A 19,500-nucleotide genomic window follows, 5' to 3' on the forward strand; every position below is an offset into this window, starting at 1 on the left:
AAAATATAAAAATCAACTGAATTATACTCAGAACTTCTTGGTGGTCAGTGTGGGCACTAAAAATCACTTACTCTGCAAATCTATCTTTGAGATGTGCTATTAAGATGATTTCTAGCATTTAATGGGAAATAAGGTGGAGATCTATCCTGCATAAACCACATTTGTGTTCTTTCATTCAGAAAAATAGCATACGAAAGATTACTGAAAGTATTTTCCAAAAAAAAGCTAATACCTAATATCCATTTAAATTTGGAAAAAGAATACATGAGCCTAGTAGTTATTCCTCTATTTTACCAGATTAAATATTCAATTTAAACTCGTGCTGAAAATGTAAGTATATCTTTTATAGCATGCGAGTTTCTTCTTCCCAATAATGACTCTTTCGTCTACTAAAAATCCCTCACCTGGTAAAAGTTACTTCATCGTAACATAATGAACGTGAACATCGTGAACGTAATATTCTTAATAAACTCTATCAGAATTATCTTTGTTCAAAACACGTTGGCAGAACAACAACTGTCCTGGAAGATCTCTTGAAACCAAATTTTAAATATGAGTAAATGATAAGGGTGTAAGTATTCTTTTTTTTATTTTAAAAATAGACCACTGACTTACTCCTGTTGCTGCTAGTAGTTGATGTGAGCTTAATTCAGAATTTTTATCTACTCGAATCATTTCATACTCTGGATTAAGTGTGATTTACTTCGGTTTCATATAAACAATGAAATAAATTTGAAAATGTTATGTGATTGGTGTGTTTCTATCTGCATATAGCAATCCATAACATATGACTTCCAAGCGACGGCAAAAACCACTAAAAAGTTTCGACAAAAAAGATTTTGACTCATCAGAAATCATCCAAATGACACCCCCCTTTAAAAAATATGTATAATAATATACCTTGGTACCTTTGTGCTGATTATCCCAACATAAAACGGAGCAAGATTTCAATTTAAACACACTATATCTTTTTTAACAGCAATATTTTATTAACGCATATTTGGTCAAATGGACGTATATTTTGGTCCAAATCACCTAACCCTACTCTATGACCCAATAGTTATAACCAACCCATTATAATATCTATGAAGCCAATATCGTTACTTGCTACTTTTTATGTAGTCATTTATGAATAAAAATGGAATTTTACTAGATCATTTTACATAAATCATAATTAGCATACAAGGCTGCTGGTTTGCCCGGACTGTCAGTAAAGATAGCTAAAAATAAAAAACTTCTTATCAACGTAGACAGAATCAACTGCAGCCAGTTACTTTTAAAAAAATCTAAATTTAAAAATTAATAGATAATGCATCTTTGTAGATTCTAACAGAGCACAAATTAAGTAAATACATTTATTATTATCGATAAATGCATAGACCCATTCGTAAACATTTGGTAATGTTATAAGACCAAGAAGCCATCTGTTTTGAATAATTTTTATAAAAATACGAAAATATAGAAAATTAAACCCAGATAAATTGTTTTATTATTTTGTGGTGATATTCTCAGAAGTAGTTGACAAAGAGATCGGTCTACTTTTATTTAAATTATTTTACACTTGCATCATTTGAATTTTATATTATTTTTGTTTGATCTATGTCACTTTTTTACTCCTACCTCTCCGTCTATGGTTCAACGAGTACCGTCGAATGACGCTTGATGTTAATAAATCGATCATTGCGAATTGCGATTGCGATCGCGATCAATAATCGAATGTTATGTCTATGAATACCAACACCTGTTGATTTGTTTTTCTTCTTCTTAACATTCAAATTCCCAAGAAAAAGTCATGACAAATGTGTCGTACCAGTCGTACCTGTATTTTTAGTTTCATTCACAGCACATACCAACATACCAAAGGAAGGTATGTGCTGTGGTTTTATTAACCAGACTAACCTGTAATTTTGGTTGATATCGGCATTTGTTTTTTTTTTAATTTTAAAATTTTCTTGTCAGATAGGTAATTATCATGGCAAAAAGTGGAGTGTATGATACAAACAAAAGTGAACTTTCGGTAGCAGAGGAAAGCTCAATTAATGATGCTTTGGGCCCCGAAGCCAGATTTGAATGTCCAATTTGCTTAGCTTGGTTAAGAGACCCTGTTTTAACTTCTTGTGGACATAGGTTTTGCAGGAATTGCATATATCCTTGGTTGGAGTAAGTACTACCTTTTATTGATAAAACTACACCCATTTCCATATTAAGCTGTCCTAATAAGCAAAGCAAAAATAGAAGTGTGTAAGAAAAAGAAATGAAAGACTAAGAAAATCAGATTATATTTGAATTTATATCACTATGAAGGTAATGAGTACTTACCTACCTATAATAGGTAGGTATGTGAAAAAAATTATTTTGTGTAATGTATAATTATACCTACTTATTGTAAATAGTGTACCAGAATGACAGATATTTTGGAAAGTGAAACTCAATAAGATTTATTCAATATACTGAGGTTTTTGATAGTATGGAAGTCATATGAGGAATCTTTGGGCAATTGAACAAAAGCTGTCAGTTTTATATGTTTAATATTAGGAAACAAAATGTGTCTTTTGTAAAAGAATCAAATTATTTACAACTCAGATTTAATAATATGTCTAGTGGAAATAAGTGGCTAAGAACAAGGCACATGTACCAGTAATCATGATAGTACCAAAGAATATAGAGGCTATATTCTTTGATAGTACCAAAGAATATAGATGTGTCTATATTCTTTGATAATATCTTTGAAAATAAAGCATGTAGTAAGATCACATAGTAAATGCTTAAAAATAGGAGAAAATGAAAATCAGTGGAGTTTAAATGTCAAAATTCATTGTTATATAGTTGTTAATAGAAATAATATTTAATAAAAGCTCTGGTACTACAATATTTAGATAATAAACAATTTAAATTTTACATCGTTTTTGAAAATCACACATATTTGGTGGAGCAATAATTACTCTTTGAAACTATTTGGTGAAAGCTGATAAATTTGTAATATTGTTTTAACATTTTAAATCATCAGTTTTCCATTTGAGACCTGGTTAAGTACCTACTTCAATAAAGTTTTTTAATTTTTTTTTTCATATAAAATATTGAAGATGCTATGGTATATGCCTTTATATGCAGCCTTTATGACTCATTAGATGTTCAATTAAATAAAAATGTGGAAGTAATTGGTCAGTGTGACTCACACATTAAAATATGCATAAATTAAATAATTCTTAGTACATTATTGTAGATGTGTAGAGTAGACTAATTGAGTCAGTCACTTATTTTAGTTAGGATCTGTACCAAAATAGGTAACTTAAAATGCTTGTATTAAGCTGGAACTTTGATTTTTTAGAAAATGATCTCCAGAATTTTGTGTATAACTAGAATTTTAATGTTTAAGTGACACAGTTATGATAAAACAGGAAAGTCAGGTAAAAATCTGTAAAAAATATATAACATATATATATATATATATATATATATATATATATATATATATATATATATATATATATATATATATATATATATATATATATTATATATAATAATTTATATATATAATAATTTAATTGCTGAAAATTTGCTATGAAAAATGTGGGATTTTTCCAAAACAATGATTCAAAGAAAAAATTGTTACTCTATTTTTGTTGTTGCATAATTATTTTTCAATCCAGCTCTCTGCAAACAATTTTTCAAATCTTTGCTGCATGAAAAATTATTTTTTATATTATATGCTCATATTTTTATTATCTAGAAGAGCAAACAAGCTTTCAAACCCATTTTGATGTAAAAAAAATCTAGACTGGCTAGACATAAAAAATCAGCAACAAAAAAGGGTGTTGCATTTATCTTTTCATCATTGTAATGGATTGATTTATATTTAAATTGCTAAAAATTGTTTAAAGAAACAGCCCTTAGTGTCCGGTGCTGGATAGAGTCCACCCATAATATTCTCTATCTATTTCGATCATCTGCTGTTCATAACCAATTATTAGAATTTTTAAATGTCCTTAGAGTTCAATATTTTTCACAATTTGTTTATGAAAACTTAGTTAAGTGCAATATTTTTTTAAATTTGTGTATGAAAACTTGTTAGTGCAATATTTTTCACAGTTTGTGCAAGAATGTCTTTAAATGCCATCAGACCAGCATGTTAATAGTTGTTCTCTAATGCTCTCTTATTCCTGAGCAATATGTCCTGCCCACTATCATTGCATTACTATGCATTTTATGATATCAGATATCACAGTCAATTGATGGGATTCCTCATTTCCTAAGAGTTATCCTTAGTGTTGATCTTTTCATCTCTCTTTGTACAACTTTCCTTTTGTTTGATGTCACAAACACAAGTGTGCAAGTTTCTGTGAAAACAAGAAGCACCTATTCATTAAATACCTTTTTGTTTAAATTGTTTGCTTAAACAAGTTTCGTTTTCTCTGTCGATTCTGATTTATTGTTTAAGATGTTTGTATTTTTGGACCAATCCAAATGGTAGATGCTAGGTTTGTCATAAATTTGTTTAAAGTCTGTAAAGTTGATTTTTTATTTTAAAATTGTTTGACAACTTTTTCTGTTGTAGCATAGCGAGATTATAGTTATAAACAACTTTCTGGGGATGTTTCTATGAAAGTCTAAGTTCAAACACACACTGCAACCAACCCTTAACGGATACCACAACCTGCTAATTAATTATTTTTTGTTAATTTTTGTATTATTAAGATTACAAGAATTTGTATTCTTGTAGTTGTAATTTAACAATTAAAAAAATGTATTTTAGAAGGGGTAAAGCCTGTCCGGTTGACAACATGAAACTAAATGAAGCAGATATATTTCCAGATAATTTTACAAGAAGAGAAATATCGCAACAGCGTACCAAGTGTCCGAATATTGTCAGGGGATGTCTGGCCGAACTTTCTCCATTGGATATTGAAGCTCATCTTTTAGTGTGTGAATATAGAATACCTGAATTACCTGATAACGAAAAATTGAGATGTTCTTTTGTTGACGTAGGCTGTAATGAGAAGTTTGAAGATGAACCTAAACTTACTAAACATTTGGAAGAACATATTCAAAAACATTTAGCTGTAAGTAATGTAGTACCACATAAATTATATTAAATTCTAAAAAAAAAACTGCTACAGTGACAAAAATTAATATCCAGTCTTCATTTTTTTTTTAATTTGGTACAACCTTGCTAGACAAAAAATTTGGGTACTTGATATGTTAGTAATTATCTTTAATTTTTAAGGACAAAATAGTCAAATGTTTCTAGAAAACATTCCAATACGTCGACCATTAATATTTTGCATTTTAAAATCATTCTAAAACATGTAAAACAGAAATAATAATAAAAAACAGTCAAAACCAAATTATAACACAAATTAATATTTAGTTATTAATCATATTTAAATGAATATTTTTAGCTGCTTTCGAAAGCATATTCCTCACTTTCTATTAACAAAAATGAACCTACTAGTTCATCCAGTATAGCTCAACAAGCTAATTTTTGGGATCCGCCACCAAAGAACTCAGAACCTTCAGCTTTACAGGATGACAATTTGCAGGAATTGCTAAAGTAAGTTAAGTTAAAACTATGAAAACTCAAAATATATTTTCCTACTATACTACATTTAATTTGATACTTGAAATTGAATGTATGTGCTCATGTCCAAAACTTCTAATAATATGGTCAATTGAACACTTAATGAATCGAGGCTCATGTACTTTAATCAACTCATACAACTCTGGATGAAACATTCCATCATTTTAGGCTATATTTCTTTCCCCAAGCTATACATCTCTCTCCCTTTCTTTCTCTCTCTCTCTCTCTCTCTCTCTCTCTCTCTCTCTCTCTCTCTCTCTCTCTCTCTGTGTGTGTGTGTGTGTGTGTGTGTGTGTGTGTGTGTGTGTGTGCTTCTCTCTTCAATCCTAATCACCCGGAGAGAGTGTAGTGGTCATCTTGATCGATACATCTTGTTGGAGATCTTCCTGATGATCTTCGGAATTCTACATGTCCAAAGTATTTTAATTTTTGGAAATGAACTTTGTTGGATAGCAATTTGCTGACTTTTAGCTCATTTAAAATTGAAATAATTGTCCTGTGGTCGGTCCACCGAATTCGTAACATTCTTCTCCCGGCAGAACATTTCAGTGACTTCTATATTTCTTCTTTCCGTTTATCATATATATATATATATATATATATATACGATGTAGGTAAAAGTTTATGTTCGGTATAGTAGAATTTAACAGGATATCTAACACAGATATAAAATCATATTTTCAGCGAATAGACAAAGATAAGAATCATATTTCCCCTTGGTCTCCCCTCCACATTCCTCATGCACGCCCATTAGTGAACGCCAGACGATTATTTCCGATCTAGCTTATACGTAAGAAACAGCGGCAGGGTTGCCTTATTACATATTTGAATTAAAACATTGAATTGATTCAAAAAATTATCTATCAGTGGCGCGGTTATATTGCTGTTCAAAACTAGATAATGATATTAGAAATGAAACACTAATTGACACAAATACTGGTACAAAATTTCTTAAATCCATGAGAAATTCACAGACTCGCATTTTTATTTGACGAAATTGTAACCTAATATCCAATAAAACAAGATAATTTTGGCAACATCGCCATTCGTCCGTTCACTTCAATGGTAAACTGCATACGAGAGAGGCTGAACGCTATGCTATGTATTTCTTTTTGGATGGAACCGCGGAAGTGTGAAGAAAAACATTTGATATGCCGACTGTTTATACAACAGTGGAACGGGTACAAATAATAAAATGGTACTTTGGGGGCAATTCAGTACAAGAAACTATTAATTTATTTATTATGGCTTTTGAAAATAGGCCAATACGATATAGAAAAAATTGTATTGGCCATTATTCATCAATTTGAAAAGTTTGGCTGTACTAATGGCAGATGTAAAAAATGCTGCCCATCAGTTCAACCTGATGGGCGAGGACTTGATGATAGTTGGTCGTCTCAGGACCAGCAACTTCATGTAGAGTCATACGTCGCCATGTTACCATATCCACTGGTAACTCTAACATCATAAAATATAATACCAAATAATGTAAACCAAATTATAATAGATAAATTTTAACGGGTTTTTAGCCTGATATTTAGTGGCTCAAAACATGTACACCTAGACACTGATGATGGAACATGGTTTCCGAAAACGTTTTGTCTGCATGACATAGCCCGTTTGGGTTTTTAATTTATATATACCTTTTATAAAGGATTTTTACTTAAATTGTAAAAAATTAATCTATGTTAAATGTGACAAATGTGGTTTGCACAAATGTTTTAATAAGGATTCAAACTGTTTCTTTCAATTTCATCAATAAAAATATTATACTATAAAGGTACTTAAGTATTTTATTTCCTATATATAATTTTGCCCAAATGCACTTTGTATCAAATTTGATACATTCCCGAAAATGTCCTGAAATTAAAAAAAAAATAACTTTAAATTTTTTTAAGTATTTTTTCTGACTTCTTTATAAAATAGCTATACTTGTAATTTTTTCCAATCTAAAATTAAAAATTGAGCATTGTAGGGTTAAAATGCGAAACATTAATAAATTTTATTTATATAAAACGATTTCCGAAGTGGAAATTAAAATGTTAACTTTAACTTATTGTAAAGAAAAATTGTGGCATATTCACAATAAAAAACAGTAAGCTGCCATTTAAATCAATTCGTCCAAATTTTATTATCTTAGAACATTGTTCAAATGCTAAAAAGACAACAGGTCAAAGAAAACCAATAAGTTTGGCAACGTTGAACTTCCCCTCTTCTGTTGAATTTATTATTTCCACAAATGCATTTTCGACCATATAAAGGGCGGACCTAATATGCCTCTCTCTTTTTAAACAGTTGTTTCTCACTCCATATCACATAAGGTCCATACTGACGATAGATTATTACCCAGGCTGTACATATATGCTTATAGATGCATATCTCGATTTTTAGATGTAAAAGTTGAGTGTTTATTTTCTTGTTTATTGTGGTATTATGCATTGTCTAAAACTATAGCCCTGTTTGAAGGTAAATTGAAGAAAAGTGATTAAACAAAATATAGGTAGGCTTAGATGGGCTTGACATGTGTCAAGAGTTAATGAAATTTATCTACCTAAACGAACCCTATTCGCGGCATCAGTAGGAAATAGGAATAAGGGTAGACCAAGGCTGAGATGGGTATATAGGGAGATCAGCGCAACAAACAATTGAGGAAGGTTGAGGCTCAATTAGGGCTGTAGCACCACTAATGATGATGACTATCTTTAATTGGAATTAACCACAATTTCATTTAGCCAAACTACGTTGATTGTGATGTTTCGATTTCCACTTCGGAAATAATTTTCAAAATTAAAATTAAGCAGTTTGTTTTGTTACTTGGTAGTACAAAAAATTCTTCTGATTTAATTTTATTCGACTCATTCAGACACCTATTATACATTTTATAGTAGAGGAGTTAAAAATGATATTGTCAATATTTGTGAGTTGCGTTTCTGGGACGACTTATTGAATGATAGTTCATTTGATTAAAAGAAATTAATTTTAATTTTAGAATGCCTATCAGAAAATGAATAATATATGTCTGAATTGTCATTATGAATGAGCAAAAAAATAAATAAGTTAGAACTAGTTGTATTGACAAGTAACAAAAAATAATAATTTGTTTAATTTTTATTTTGAGAAAGATTTCCGAAGTGGAAATATATTTTTTTATTATTTTCTGGTCAATTCTTTTTTGTTTTTTATTTTTACATTTTATCATTCCTTCATTTTCATTTTTAAAGTGAACTAAAGTTTAGCTACAATTAAGTATATTTCATATACCATGATTTTTAGAACCTTATATGAAAAAATAGTATATCTGGAACAAAAATCCCGAGAACAAGATATAATTATAGCAAATATGTCTCAACAAATTGCATCGCAAAGTCTTCCCATGACCAAACTCAATCAACTTTATTGTAACGGTTGCTACTTGTGGTACGTTAGTGATTTTAAAAGCAAAATGACAGCTATGAGAGAAAACCCACATGTCATGTACTACAGCACTGGATTTTATACGAGTCCAAACGGGTACAAGTAAGTCTTATTATTATATATTATTTTTAAATGCTATTGATATGATCTCAAGTTGTAGATTTCAGAGTCCTTAGCTCAGCATGAAAATTTTCCAATATTCATTCAAGAGCCTGATCACTAAGTTTTCGAAAGATTCTCTATTTAGCAGCATGAATTGATTCTACCAGTAAAACAAAAAGATATTTATTAATCTAAACTTCTAGATAAAGTTTTAAATTGACATAGGATTAATTAATATCCCACAAAAAATATTATATTACCCAAATTAACATTCAAAAATCAATTCGCAAACTTTGACATCTGTCAAACTGGTAGAACCTTTAGCAAACGTATAGTAGAACACAAAAGGGCTCTCAATAATAGAAAACCAGATTCTGCATACGCACTTAACCTCCTAGGCCATAATCATTCTTTTAATGACGAATTTCAAATTCTTCAAATTCAAAATAAAGGCCTTAAGATATCTTTATTAGAATCTATGGAAATTAATAAATTAAAAAATACAGATATAATTCTGAATGACCAACTTGAGACAAATAATTGTCCTCTAATCAACTTATTCACGTAAAGACTATAAAATGTAAGCTCATAGTAAAAATACATGACTTGTATAAACAGCTGTAGTATAATTATAAATAGTTTTAGATTTAATGCGTTTATTAATATTATTATTATTTCTACAGGTTATGTGTCCGTTTAAATTTATCCCCCAAAGATAATAACTACATTGCGATTTTGATCCATGTTATGAAAACTGACCATGACCATACTTTAGATTGGCCGTTTACTGGAAAGTTAAGCATAATTTTAGTGCATCCTACGTAAGTACAGCATAACAAACTAAAAACTTTGATTTTTTTATTAGTTGACTGACAACAGATGTTATTTGTCAACACACTTCGGTCGGGCGCAATACAAATCCTAAAACGTACGGGCGCATCTGATCTGTGCCTGTCCGTTCCGAACGTTGGCGATCGTTCTGGCTATGATGACTTTGTTGTTTGCTATACAGAATAGCTGTGTTGAGTTCTTTCTTATACCATGCTCTCAAGTTAGCAAGCCAGGATATTCTTCTTCGTCCTGGGGCCCTTTTTTCCTCAAAAGCCTGAAGTTTTTATAGAGTTTCCGCCTTCAATGTCCACGTTTCTACTCCGTACAGAAGCACTGAGTACACGTAACATTTAGGGAGCCTTATTTTTGTTTCTAGGATGAGGTCATGGCTCTTGAACACAGAGCTCATAGTCAAGAATGGACTTTTTGCCTTTCCGATGCGACATTTAATCTCTTGGGTATTGTCCCACGACTCATTGATTATAGTTCCCAAGTAGCTGTACTTGAGACACGTTCAATTCTCATTTGGTTCACGTGCAGATTTGCTCCAGTTATGTTTTCTATATCCAGTCCATATATTCTACTTGTTTCCGTTATTTTGTTCATTAAGTTTTGCTCTATGGTATTGGTAGTATCATCTGCATACCGAAGGTTATTGAGCTTGACTTCATTTATTGAGATGTCTTCATCAATATCTTTTAGAGCCTCTTCAAAAATGTGCTCCAAGTACAGATTGAATATCAGTGGTGAAATTATGCACCCTTTCTCACTCCCCTTAAGATTTTGAACTAACCTTTATATTCTCCATCTATTCGGAGCACCGCTGATTGATTCCAATACAGGTTAGCTATTATTTTTAGGTCTCTTCCGTCAATACCTGTCCTCTTCTGGAATTCCATCTTTTGTTTATGTCTGACTCTATCGAAAGCCTTCTTGTAGTCAATCAGGCATGCAAATACCTGCACGCCAAATAAAGCTTCCCTGGTACCAACAGCGTTCACAAATTCAAACTGATTTGGCACAATGTGTTCCTTGCATTTCCGGTAAATTCTTTTGTGGATGACTTAACAGCTTCAACAGATGGCTCATTAGGCTTATGGTCCTCACAAACTTTTGCTCCTGGTTTTTTGGGCATTGGGACGAACTCCGATTTGAGCCACTCTACTGTTATTTTTCCTGCCTTGTATATTTCAGTTAATATTTTTATTTGTTTTGCCTCTAATAGCTTCAGCAGTTCTGCAGGAATTTCATCAAGTCCCTGTGCCTTTCCATCCTTCATTTGTCTGACGGCTGCCGTTATTTCTTCTAGTAGGATTTCGGCCCTGAATTTTCTTCAATGGTGGGTTCTTGTATTGTTCTAAGGTCGTGGAAAAGTTTCTGCAAGTATTCTTCCCATACTTTCTTTTTATCTCTTTGGTTATGACAAGATTGCCTTCATCATCTGTTATTTTTCCGCTGTTGCGTTTTCGGAACCCTCCAGCTATTTCCTTCACCTTTCAATGGACATTGACTCTGATACTCCTCTATTTCTTGACATTGTTCTGTTTTTTGTTTTTCTTTGGCTGCTCTTATCTTTCTTCTGACGATGGTATGTATTCTTTTAACTGCCTAAACGTAACAACAAAAATTAACAAACTGGACTATTCAATTAAAAATGGTTATATTTTTATTTTGAACATTTTTAAATAATCACATAAATAATTAACACAAAAACAAGTTATTTAATCATCAAATAAAAATGTTGTATAAATAGGTAACAACAAAAATAACCATATTTTTTAACAACCTTAAAAAATAATTTAACTTACCGTTATTATGTAGACAATTATTAAAAGAAGGGTGATTAAATAATTTTCATGACACACTATATGCTGACAGTTCAAATATCAAACATTCACACCATTTAACTTAACGAATATCGCAGGGCTTCCTAAACTGTGCGTCGCGACGCCCTGTGGCGTCGCTGCGTTGTCCCAGGGGCGTCGCATGTCAGCGTCGACTTTTAATACAGAAAATATATTTATTTGATTTTAGCTGAGTATAAAATATATGTATTAATAAATAAATCAAATAAAAAATATAACATCAAGTCGATAGACCCTTGAATTATCCGAAATTATTTAAAAAATTGTTCAATCCAAAAATTATTCGATGGTAAACAAAATTATTTCCTGACATTGGCAACACTGGAGTCGAGTGAGCGCCGGACGCATTCTGTTTCGCCGGTCGGTTCCCGTCCCCCGTGTTCCCTACTGTCGCGCGTGTTATGTCATTTAGTCATGCATTTGATTTGTTTTATTACGTACGCGGAGTTTTTTGTTATCAACAATGGATACTTATATTCAAAAGAATAGAAAAAGAAGTGAAGAATCAGGCGAGAGCAGTAATGTTAATTTAAGTAAAAAAGAAGAAATATAGGAAATATAACGACCAATATTTGGATTTTAGATTTACCTGCTTTACTAAAGGGAATGTAGAACTTCCACAATGTGTTGTTTGTCACAAAGTTTTGGCGGCTGAAAGTATGCTTCCTAATAAACTAAAACGGCATTTGGAATCAACTCACAGTCATTTACAAGGTAAGCCAAGAGACTTTTTTGTAAGAAAATTGTTGTGAGAGCTAAAACATCAGACCACGGCTTTGGTTTCAAGAGCATTAATTCCTACCAAAGCATTGCTCGCTTCTTACATGGTAGCTTACCTTGTTGCCAAATGTAAAAAAACCACATACGATCGCTGAGGAACTGATCTTAACTGCAGCGGTTGATATGGTAACAGTGATGATTGGAGAATCGGTAGCTAAAGAAATAAAAAATGTACCTCTTTTAAACAATACGGTGAGTCGCCGTATTGAGCAAATTGTGGAAAAACTTTCAGGTTTATTTGCCATTCAACTGGACGAGGCGACTGATAGTAATGATGATGCTCAATTGATATGTTATGTACGGTATATATAGAAGAAACAAATATATGTGAGGATTTGTTATTTTGCAGAAAAATATGTGAAAGTTGTAAAGTTACTGATTTATTCGAGATTTTAAACTCCTATATGGCTGAAAATAATATTAACTGGGATAACTGTGTAGGCGTGTGTACGGATGTCTGGACAGTATAGAGGACTACAAGCTCTCATCAAAACCAAGGCTCCAAGTAAAATTGACACATTGTGTCATATATAGAGAGGCCTTAGCAGCAAAGAACGGTACACCTGAATTAAGTGTTGTGATGGATAGCATTATTAAAGTGGTGAACTACATTAAAACACGACTCGTGAAATCAAGACTTTTCCATAAACTTTCTGAAGAAATGGGTGCTGAGAACGCCTCTTTAATTTATTATTGCAACTCTCATTGGCTGTCCAAAGGCAACTTACTCTAATTTATAATAAAATTAGCATACCTCTGTGACATATTTAACAAATTAAATGATCTTAATAAGTCTATGCAGGGAAACAATACTCTTATCCTGCAATTGGCAGATAAATTTTACTGGGTTTCAGAAGAAATTGCTCTTATGGAAGAGAAAATTAGAAGATCAAGAAATTAACTTTCCCTGCTTTACAAGGTATTCTACAAGAAAAATCGATAGAAATCCTTGATCCCCCTTTAAAAAATATGTTTACAAAACACATGTTATAATTGAGCGAACACTTTGACAAATATTTTCCCGAAGATATGGAATAATATGACTGGGTCAGAAACGCTTTCCTGTCATCCACGCCATCGACACTTTCAACAGAGGAAGAACAACTGACAGAATTGTCCTGTGATTCCAGCCTAAAGCTTCAATACGACAAGGACAAACTGTTTGAAATTTGGAGCTCACTTCCTCATTTATATAATGACATCAGCACTGCTGCATTAAAGATTTTATTACCATTTGCGACTTCGTACTTGTGCGAAGCTACAAGCATTAGCTTGATGTCTCATGTGCTAAAGCTACTACTAAAAGTCATCCATAACCGAATATATCACAAACTGGACATAGACGTTAATGATACACAATTTGGTTTTCTCAAAGGCCTAGGAACGCGTGAAACTCTTTTTTCACTTAATGCACTGATACAAAGATGCCTGGACGTCAATCAAGATAAATACTTATGTTTTATTGACTATAATAAAGCATTCGATAAACAGTTAATGAATGTCCTGAAATCAAAATAGATTGACTACAACGACCTCAGGATCATATCAAATTTATACTATAAACAGCGAGCAAAAGTGTGTGTGCAACACGTTAACGAACAGCTGTCAGAAGAAATTGAAATAAGATGTGGAGTGAGACAGGGATGCGTATTGTCGCCAATTCTTTTTAATGCCTACTCCGAAGAGATCCTGAAAAACGCTCTTGAGGGTGAAACAGCCGGAATAAAGGTAAATGGAGTTCCCATTAACAACATTAGATATGCGGACGACACTATGATCTTAGCCGAAAATATTGAAGATCTTCAGAGACTGGTGACCAGAATAGCGGAGTATGGAAAAGAGTATGGTCTAACAATGAATGCCAAGAAGACGAAATTTATGAGAATATCGAAAACTTAAAGAAATAACGAGAATCTTCTAATAAACGGAACCAACGTCGAACAAGTGGACAAATATGCATATCTGGGAACAATTATTAACTCCACAAATGATTACATTCAGGAGATCAAAATCAGAATAGAAAAGGCTAGAGCAAATTTCAACAAAATGACAAGAGTGCTATGTACAAGGGATTTAAAATTGGAACTAAGAGTTAGGTTGGCGAGGTGCTATGTTTTTTCGACTTTATTTTATGGAATGGAATCTTGGAACTTGAATGCGACATCAATGAAAAAGCTGGAATCATTCGAGTTGCGGGTGTATAGAAGAATTCTGAAAATATCGTGGACAGAACACGTCACATACAAAGAGGTTCTGAAAAGGATGAATAAAGAAATAGAAATTTTAAATATAATTAAAACAAGAAAATTGGAATATCTCGGACATATTACACGTGGAGAGAAATACACCTTGCTCCAACTGATTATGCAGGGAAAGATCCAAGGAAAGAGAAGCATAGGGAGGCGTAGAATGTCATGGCTGCGCAACCTAAGAGAATGGTACGGATGTTCATCAAATGAACTTTTCAGAGCAGTCGTCTCAAAAGTCCGAATAGCTGTGATGATTGCCGACCTCCGCCGCGGAGATGGCACTTGAAGAAGAAAAAGACTTGTGCGAAACGGGCTTTTCTGCAGTTGCAGTAATTAAAAACAAGTACAGATCAAACATAAACTTAGAAAAAGAAATGAGAGTTCCAATTTCCAAACTGGAGCCCCGGTTTCATAAGCTGTGCTCAAAAAAGCAAGCATATCTCTCACATTAACCAGCCAGTTACATAAATAAATAATCCCTTTAATTTTTGTACCTATATTTTGATTTCGTTTCTTTATGTCTCGGCATTTTGAACATCTCTTCTTCCTCTGTCCATAATGGCATGAAGGCACCTGATTTTGTTGTGGAGTGAGTTGGAATTGACTTGAGCTGTAACTCAGTGGGCATTACAACTGTTTGGATGCTCCTTCTGTGGAGCTGTTCCAGACACAATTCGTGGACCAAAGCTTTTAAATATTTTCGACTTCTATCGGTTTCTTGAATTTTCACAGAATCACGATTTGAAATATATATATCACTTGTGAATTGATCTGGGCAACATTCAGTAAAGCAAAGAAGATTACCATTGGCCACCGTCGAACATTTCTAGCAACATTGTAAGTCGCGCACAATTTATCGACTAACTACAACTCTAGATTTGGTAGCATTGTAATCCAGGATCATTTGCGGTTATCCTGTTCATCGGTCAACTGCGTCATCGTTATGCATGCTTGATATCAACTGCACGTTTTTTTCTTTTTTTGGAACACATGAAACAAGCGTGCCTCCATTATTATAGTCAAACAAATTACTGCTTACATCTCTAACGAATTCAGGAGGAGTTGCCGCTTATTTTTTCGTAAGGTGCCTAATACAATCTTTTTTCTTTTAGAGCCCGTAATAATTTAACGCCCTGACCCAAATAAAGGTTCCACAAGTCTCATAACCACATCTTTTGGCTTATTGCTGAGCATGTAAGGGCCCTCTGGCTGTTTTCTGCGTAAATCTCTAAATTATGGGAATAATAGAAAGTTTTGGAATCAACCGAAGCATAAAGTTTGATTTGATGGTATATATTAGATAAAGGAACATCTGCCCCGAAAACCTTTAAACTTTTCATCCACATGTTTGTTTGTTCCGACTGAATAACTCTTTTGACAGTTACTTACAAATAAGTCTAAAATTTCACGGACAGCTGCCAATTTATCGCAATTCTTTCTCACTTTTTTGGTCTTTATGTCATCGAATCGAGTACATCCGATAAGGAATTTAAAACTGTTTAAGTTCATTACAAGATGAAACATCTCTACACCAAACCCATCTTCGCCTCATAACTCTTCTAACGGCTGTCTACTGGTCCTGAGAACCCCAGCAATGTATAGCAACCCAATAAAACTTTTGTACTCAACCACGTCAGTCAATTATTGTGTCTGAAAATATGCATTTCCAGCATTCATACGGTGATTTCTAAGTTCCTGCATCTCCAATAGTGCCAGGCACATCCAGCAAGACATTCTGCATCCTTCGCCTAACTTTGGCATACAGTCTAGTTTTTGACCTTTTTGTAACTTTATCTTTGCCCAAAAAAAATTGTAGACCAGGTTCTTCGTCCACAGAATTTTCACTGTTCTGGTCGGTCTCAGAATCCTCGTCTCTTTCCTGAATTTCCTCTTCTTTGTCGGTGTCCTCTTTGTCTCCATTATCCTCATTAACAAGTATATCATATTCCATTTAAAGAATCTTATAGATAGCTACATCAGCTGGATTTTCCAAGTTAAAGATTCGCTGACTTGATTGTGTGAAGGTAGAAGCCATTTTTCTGAAAATACAACAAAAAAAATATTTAGAGGAGATGATCTGGTGCAATTAATCTCACAGATGACTAACAAAATAACAACAAATATCATTGAATTAGGAACAGAAACATAAATGTACGATCACTATAGGTAAATAAAAAAAATAGAAATTTTTTTTTCAAATATCGTAGATCGAGAATACTTACGTAATCGGGCGCAACTCATCCAGTAAATTAGAACACTGGCTATGTTTCAGACGTGGAGAATTAGGAAGCTACTATAGCCCCCTCCCTTGTTGATAAACGCCACACGTAGGCATACCAAATATCTAGGTATTTAATCTCACAGATTAGATGCGCCCGACTGAAGGTTAAGTAAAATAAAATGTTGGTGGCTTTAATCAATTAATAATATCACTACCAGATTTTCACAGGAATATTATAATTTGTCTGTTTTAGTTTCGATGCAGATATCGCATATTGTGCTATTTCTGTGATTATACTCCTTAATAATGATACAAAGATCGTCATCTTCTATTCTAGATTTGAAAAAAAAATTAAAATATGAAAATTTGTTTTTTACATCAAAGTATAAATTTCAATTTTGTTCTGTTTTAGTCAATCTTTCAGAAGTATTAAAGAAACAATGATAACCCGTCCAGAACTAGATGCATTTAAACGTCCAGTTCAAGATATGAATTCCAAAGGATTTGGATATACGGAATTCGCTTTACTGGAAGAGATAGTTGAACAAGATTTTATTTCTAACAATCAGCTATTAATAAAAGTTCAAGCTCAAACTGTATGATAGTATTTTAAAATGTTTTTTATAAGTTTATATTGCATACGTACTTAAATATAAGTATTTTTATAAAGGTCTGAAAGAATTTAAAGCGCGAATATTAATTCTGTTATAAACAGGTAATGTTATAAGGAAAAATAAAATTTTGTATTTATTATATTGCTTTTTATTATTCATATATTAATTATCTATATCTCGATACGCCAATTCGTGATAACATTACGCTGTTATTATTTAGCAAGAGTATTATAAGTCCAATTTTAAATTATTTATGTAAATATACTCGGAATAGTCACTACAATAATGGATTAAGACTGTTTCAGGAAGTTAAATCTAGCACAAGAACCGCTTTTAATAAGAGAAATAAAAATTTATTTAGCAAACGGTGTTTGGAAATTAGTCTGTATAGAATAGTATCGTCACAAATACTAAATCAGATTTATCTCATCGGGATTTTAATAAATTCATGTTGAGTGTTTTTAAAACATCTGTATATTCATGATTAATAATGCGTATGTTTAATTTATACGCACAATATCGTAAAAATTTGTTCTGCAATCTCTCCAATGTAGTAGAATGAACTTGGTATTGTGGAGACCATACAATAGATGCATATTCCATTTTAGATACGACCAAAGCATAATAAACTGTTCTTAAAGTCCAAACAGATAGTCTCAGACAGTTGCGAATGATAAAACCTAAAGATTTTAATTAATTAACTGTTACATAATTCACATGTTGTACAAAACGCAACTGTTCATCAAATGTGCCTCCTAAGTCTTTTATTGTTTTAACATAAGACAATTTATTATCATTAATTTTATAAGTATCATATTTTTAAAATCTTTATAAAAACTTATATAGCAACGTTTAGGAACATTTAAATGCAAAATATTATTCTTACGCCAAATACTCAACTGGTCTAAATCTTCTTAAATTAAAGTTATGTCATTATTTGAATCTACGGGTTTAAATAATTTCAAATCATCTGCAAACATCAGGAAATATCGTTCACAAATATATTAAATAATAAGGGTGAACAGTGAGCTCCTTGGGGTACTCCTAATGCCATATGAATTATATTTGAATTAAAACATCTTATTCTCACTTGTGTACTGTCTCTTAAAAAGTTGCTAAACCATTGTAAAGATTGATGATAAGCCAAAGGCATTTAATTTTTTTAATAGAATGTTATGATCTACTTTTTCAAATGCCTTGGAGAAGTCAGTATAAATATACTAAACATACACTCGCGATCATAAAATCCGGGTCACCTTGAAAATCACCGATATCTCATTTTTACCGAGCTTTACCGTAAATAATAATAACACAAATACAAACTAATGCATGTTTCTGAGAATTCTTGTCGGCTTATCGGTTTCCTTTGTAACAAATAATTCCAATAGTGCGGATTTCGCGAAAATGTGCAGACTTCCCAAAATAAACGGTACCTGTGTAACTGCCGCTTGTTTTAAATGTCTCATTTGTGCTTCGACTTTCTGTTTAAACGTAACGAATAAACGTTTATTATTGCCACCATTAGTATTTATTAGTGCTATTATTAGTTTGTTTGTTTATTTTTTGCCAAAAATGCCTTTGACTGTTGTTGAAACGGCACGAATTGTTGCGCTTGTGGAAAACGGTCACACTCAACGGCAAGTCGCAAGAAAAGTTGGCGTATGCCTTTCTACGGTTCAACGAGTGCTTCAACGCTTTTTTAGGAGACGGGTTTGCTAACCAGACGACCTTGCTCTGGACGAAGAAAAACGACCACGGCACGAGATGACCGTTTCCTTGTGTTTCAGGATTTACGAAACCGCACCTCAACTGCAGTTATGCATCGAAATTGTCTACAGAAATA

General features: G+C 32.5%; 1 protein-coding gene across 1 annotated transcript; it reads left to right on the forward strand.

Annotated features, from left to right (window-relative positions):
* The first annotated feature begins 1,722 nt into the window (after nucleotides 1-1,722).
* Nucleotides 1,723-17,796, forward strand: LOC140445746 (TNF receptor-associated factor 6-like). The gene is made up of 6 exons (XM_072538057.1): nucleotides 1,723-2,160; nucleotides 4,757-5,063; nucleotides 5,403-5,554; nucleotides 8,855-9,097; nucleotides 9,781-9,918; nucleotides 17,456-17,796. Exons 1-6 carry the CDS (start codon nucleotides 1,973-1,975, stop codon nucleotides 17,643-17,645), a joined length of 1,218 nt encoding a protein of 405 aa, XP_072394158.1. The 5' UTR covers nucleotides 1,723-1,972; the 3' UTR covers nucleotides 17,646-17,796.
* Nucleotides 17,797-19,500: the final 1,704 nt, after the last annotated feature.

This window comes from Diabrotica undecimpunctata, chromosome 7, assembly GCF_040954645.1.
Source record: "Diabrotica undecimpunctata isolate CICGRU chromosome 7, icDiaUnde3, whole genome shotgun sequence".
Classification (NCBI taxonomy): Eukaryota; Metazoa; Arthropoda; class Insecta; order Coleoptera; family Chrysomelidae; genus Diabrotica; species Diabrotica undecimpunctata.

Bases quoted from the DNA above. Each gene is read 5' to 3' on its own strand.
- LOC140445746 (XM_072538057.1), top strand. From the start codon at position 1,973: ATGGCAAAAAGTGGAGTGTATGATACAAACAAAAGTGAACTTTCGGTA. The intron at 5,555-8,854 runs GTAAGTTAAGTT...CATGATTTTTAG, and splicing joins AATTTGCAGGAATTGCTAAA to AACCTTATATGAAAAAATAG. The intron at 9,098-9,780 runs GTAAGTCTTATT...TTATTTCTACAG, and splicing joins ACGAGTCCAAACGGGTACAA to GTTATGTGTCCGTTTAAATT.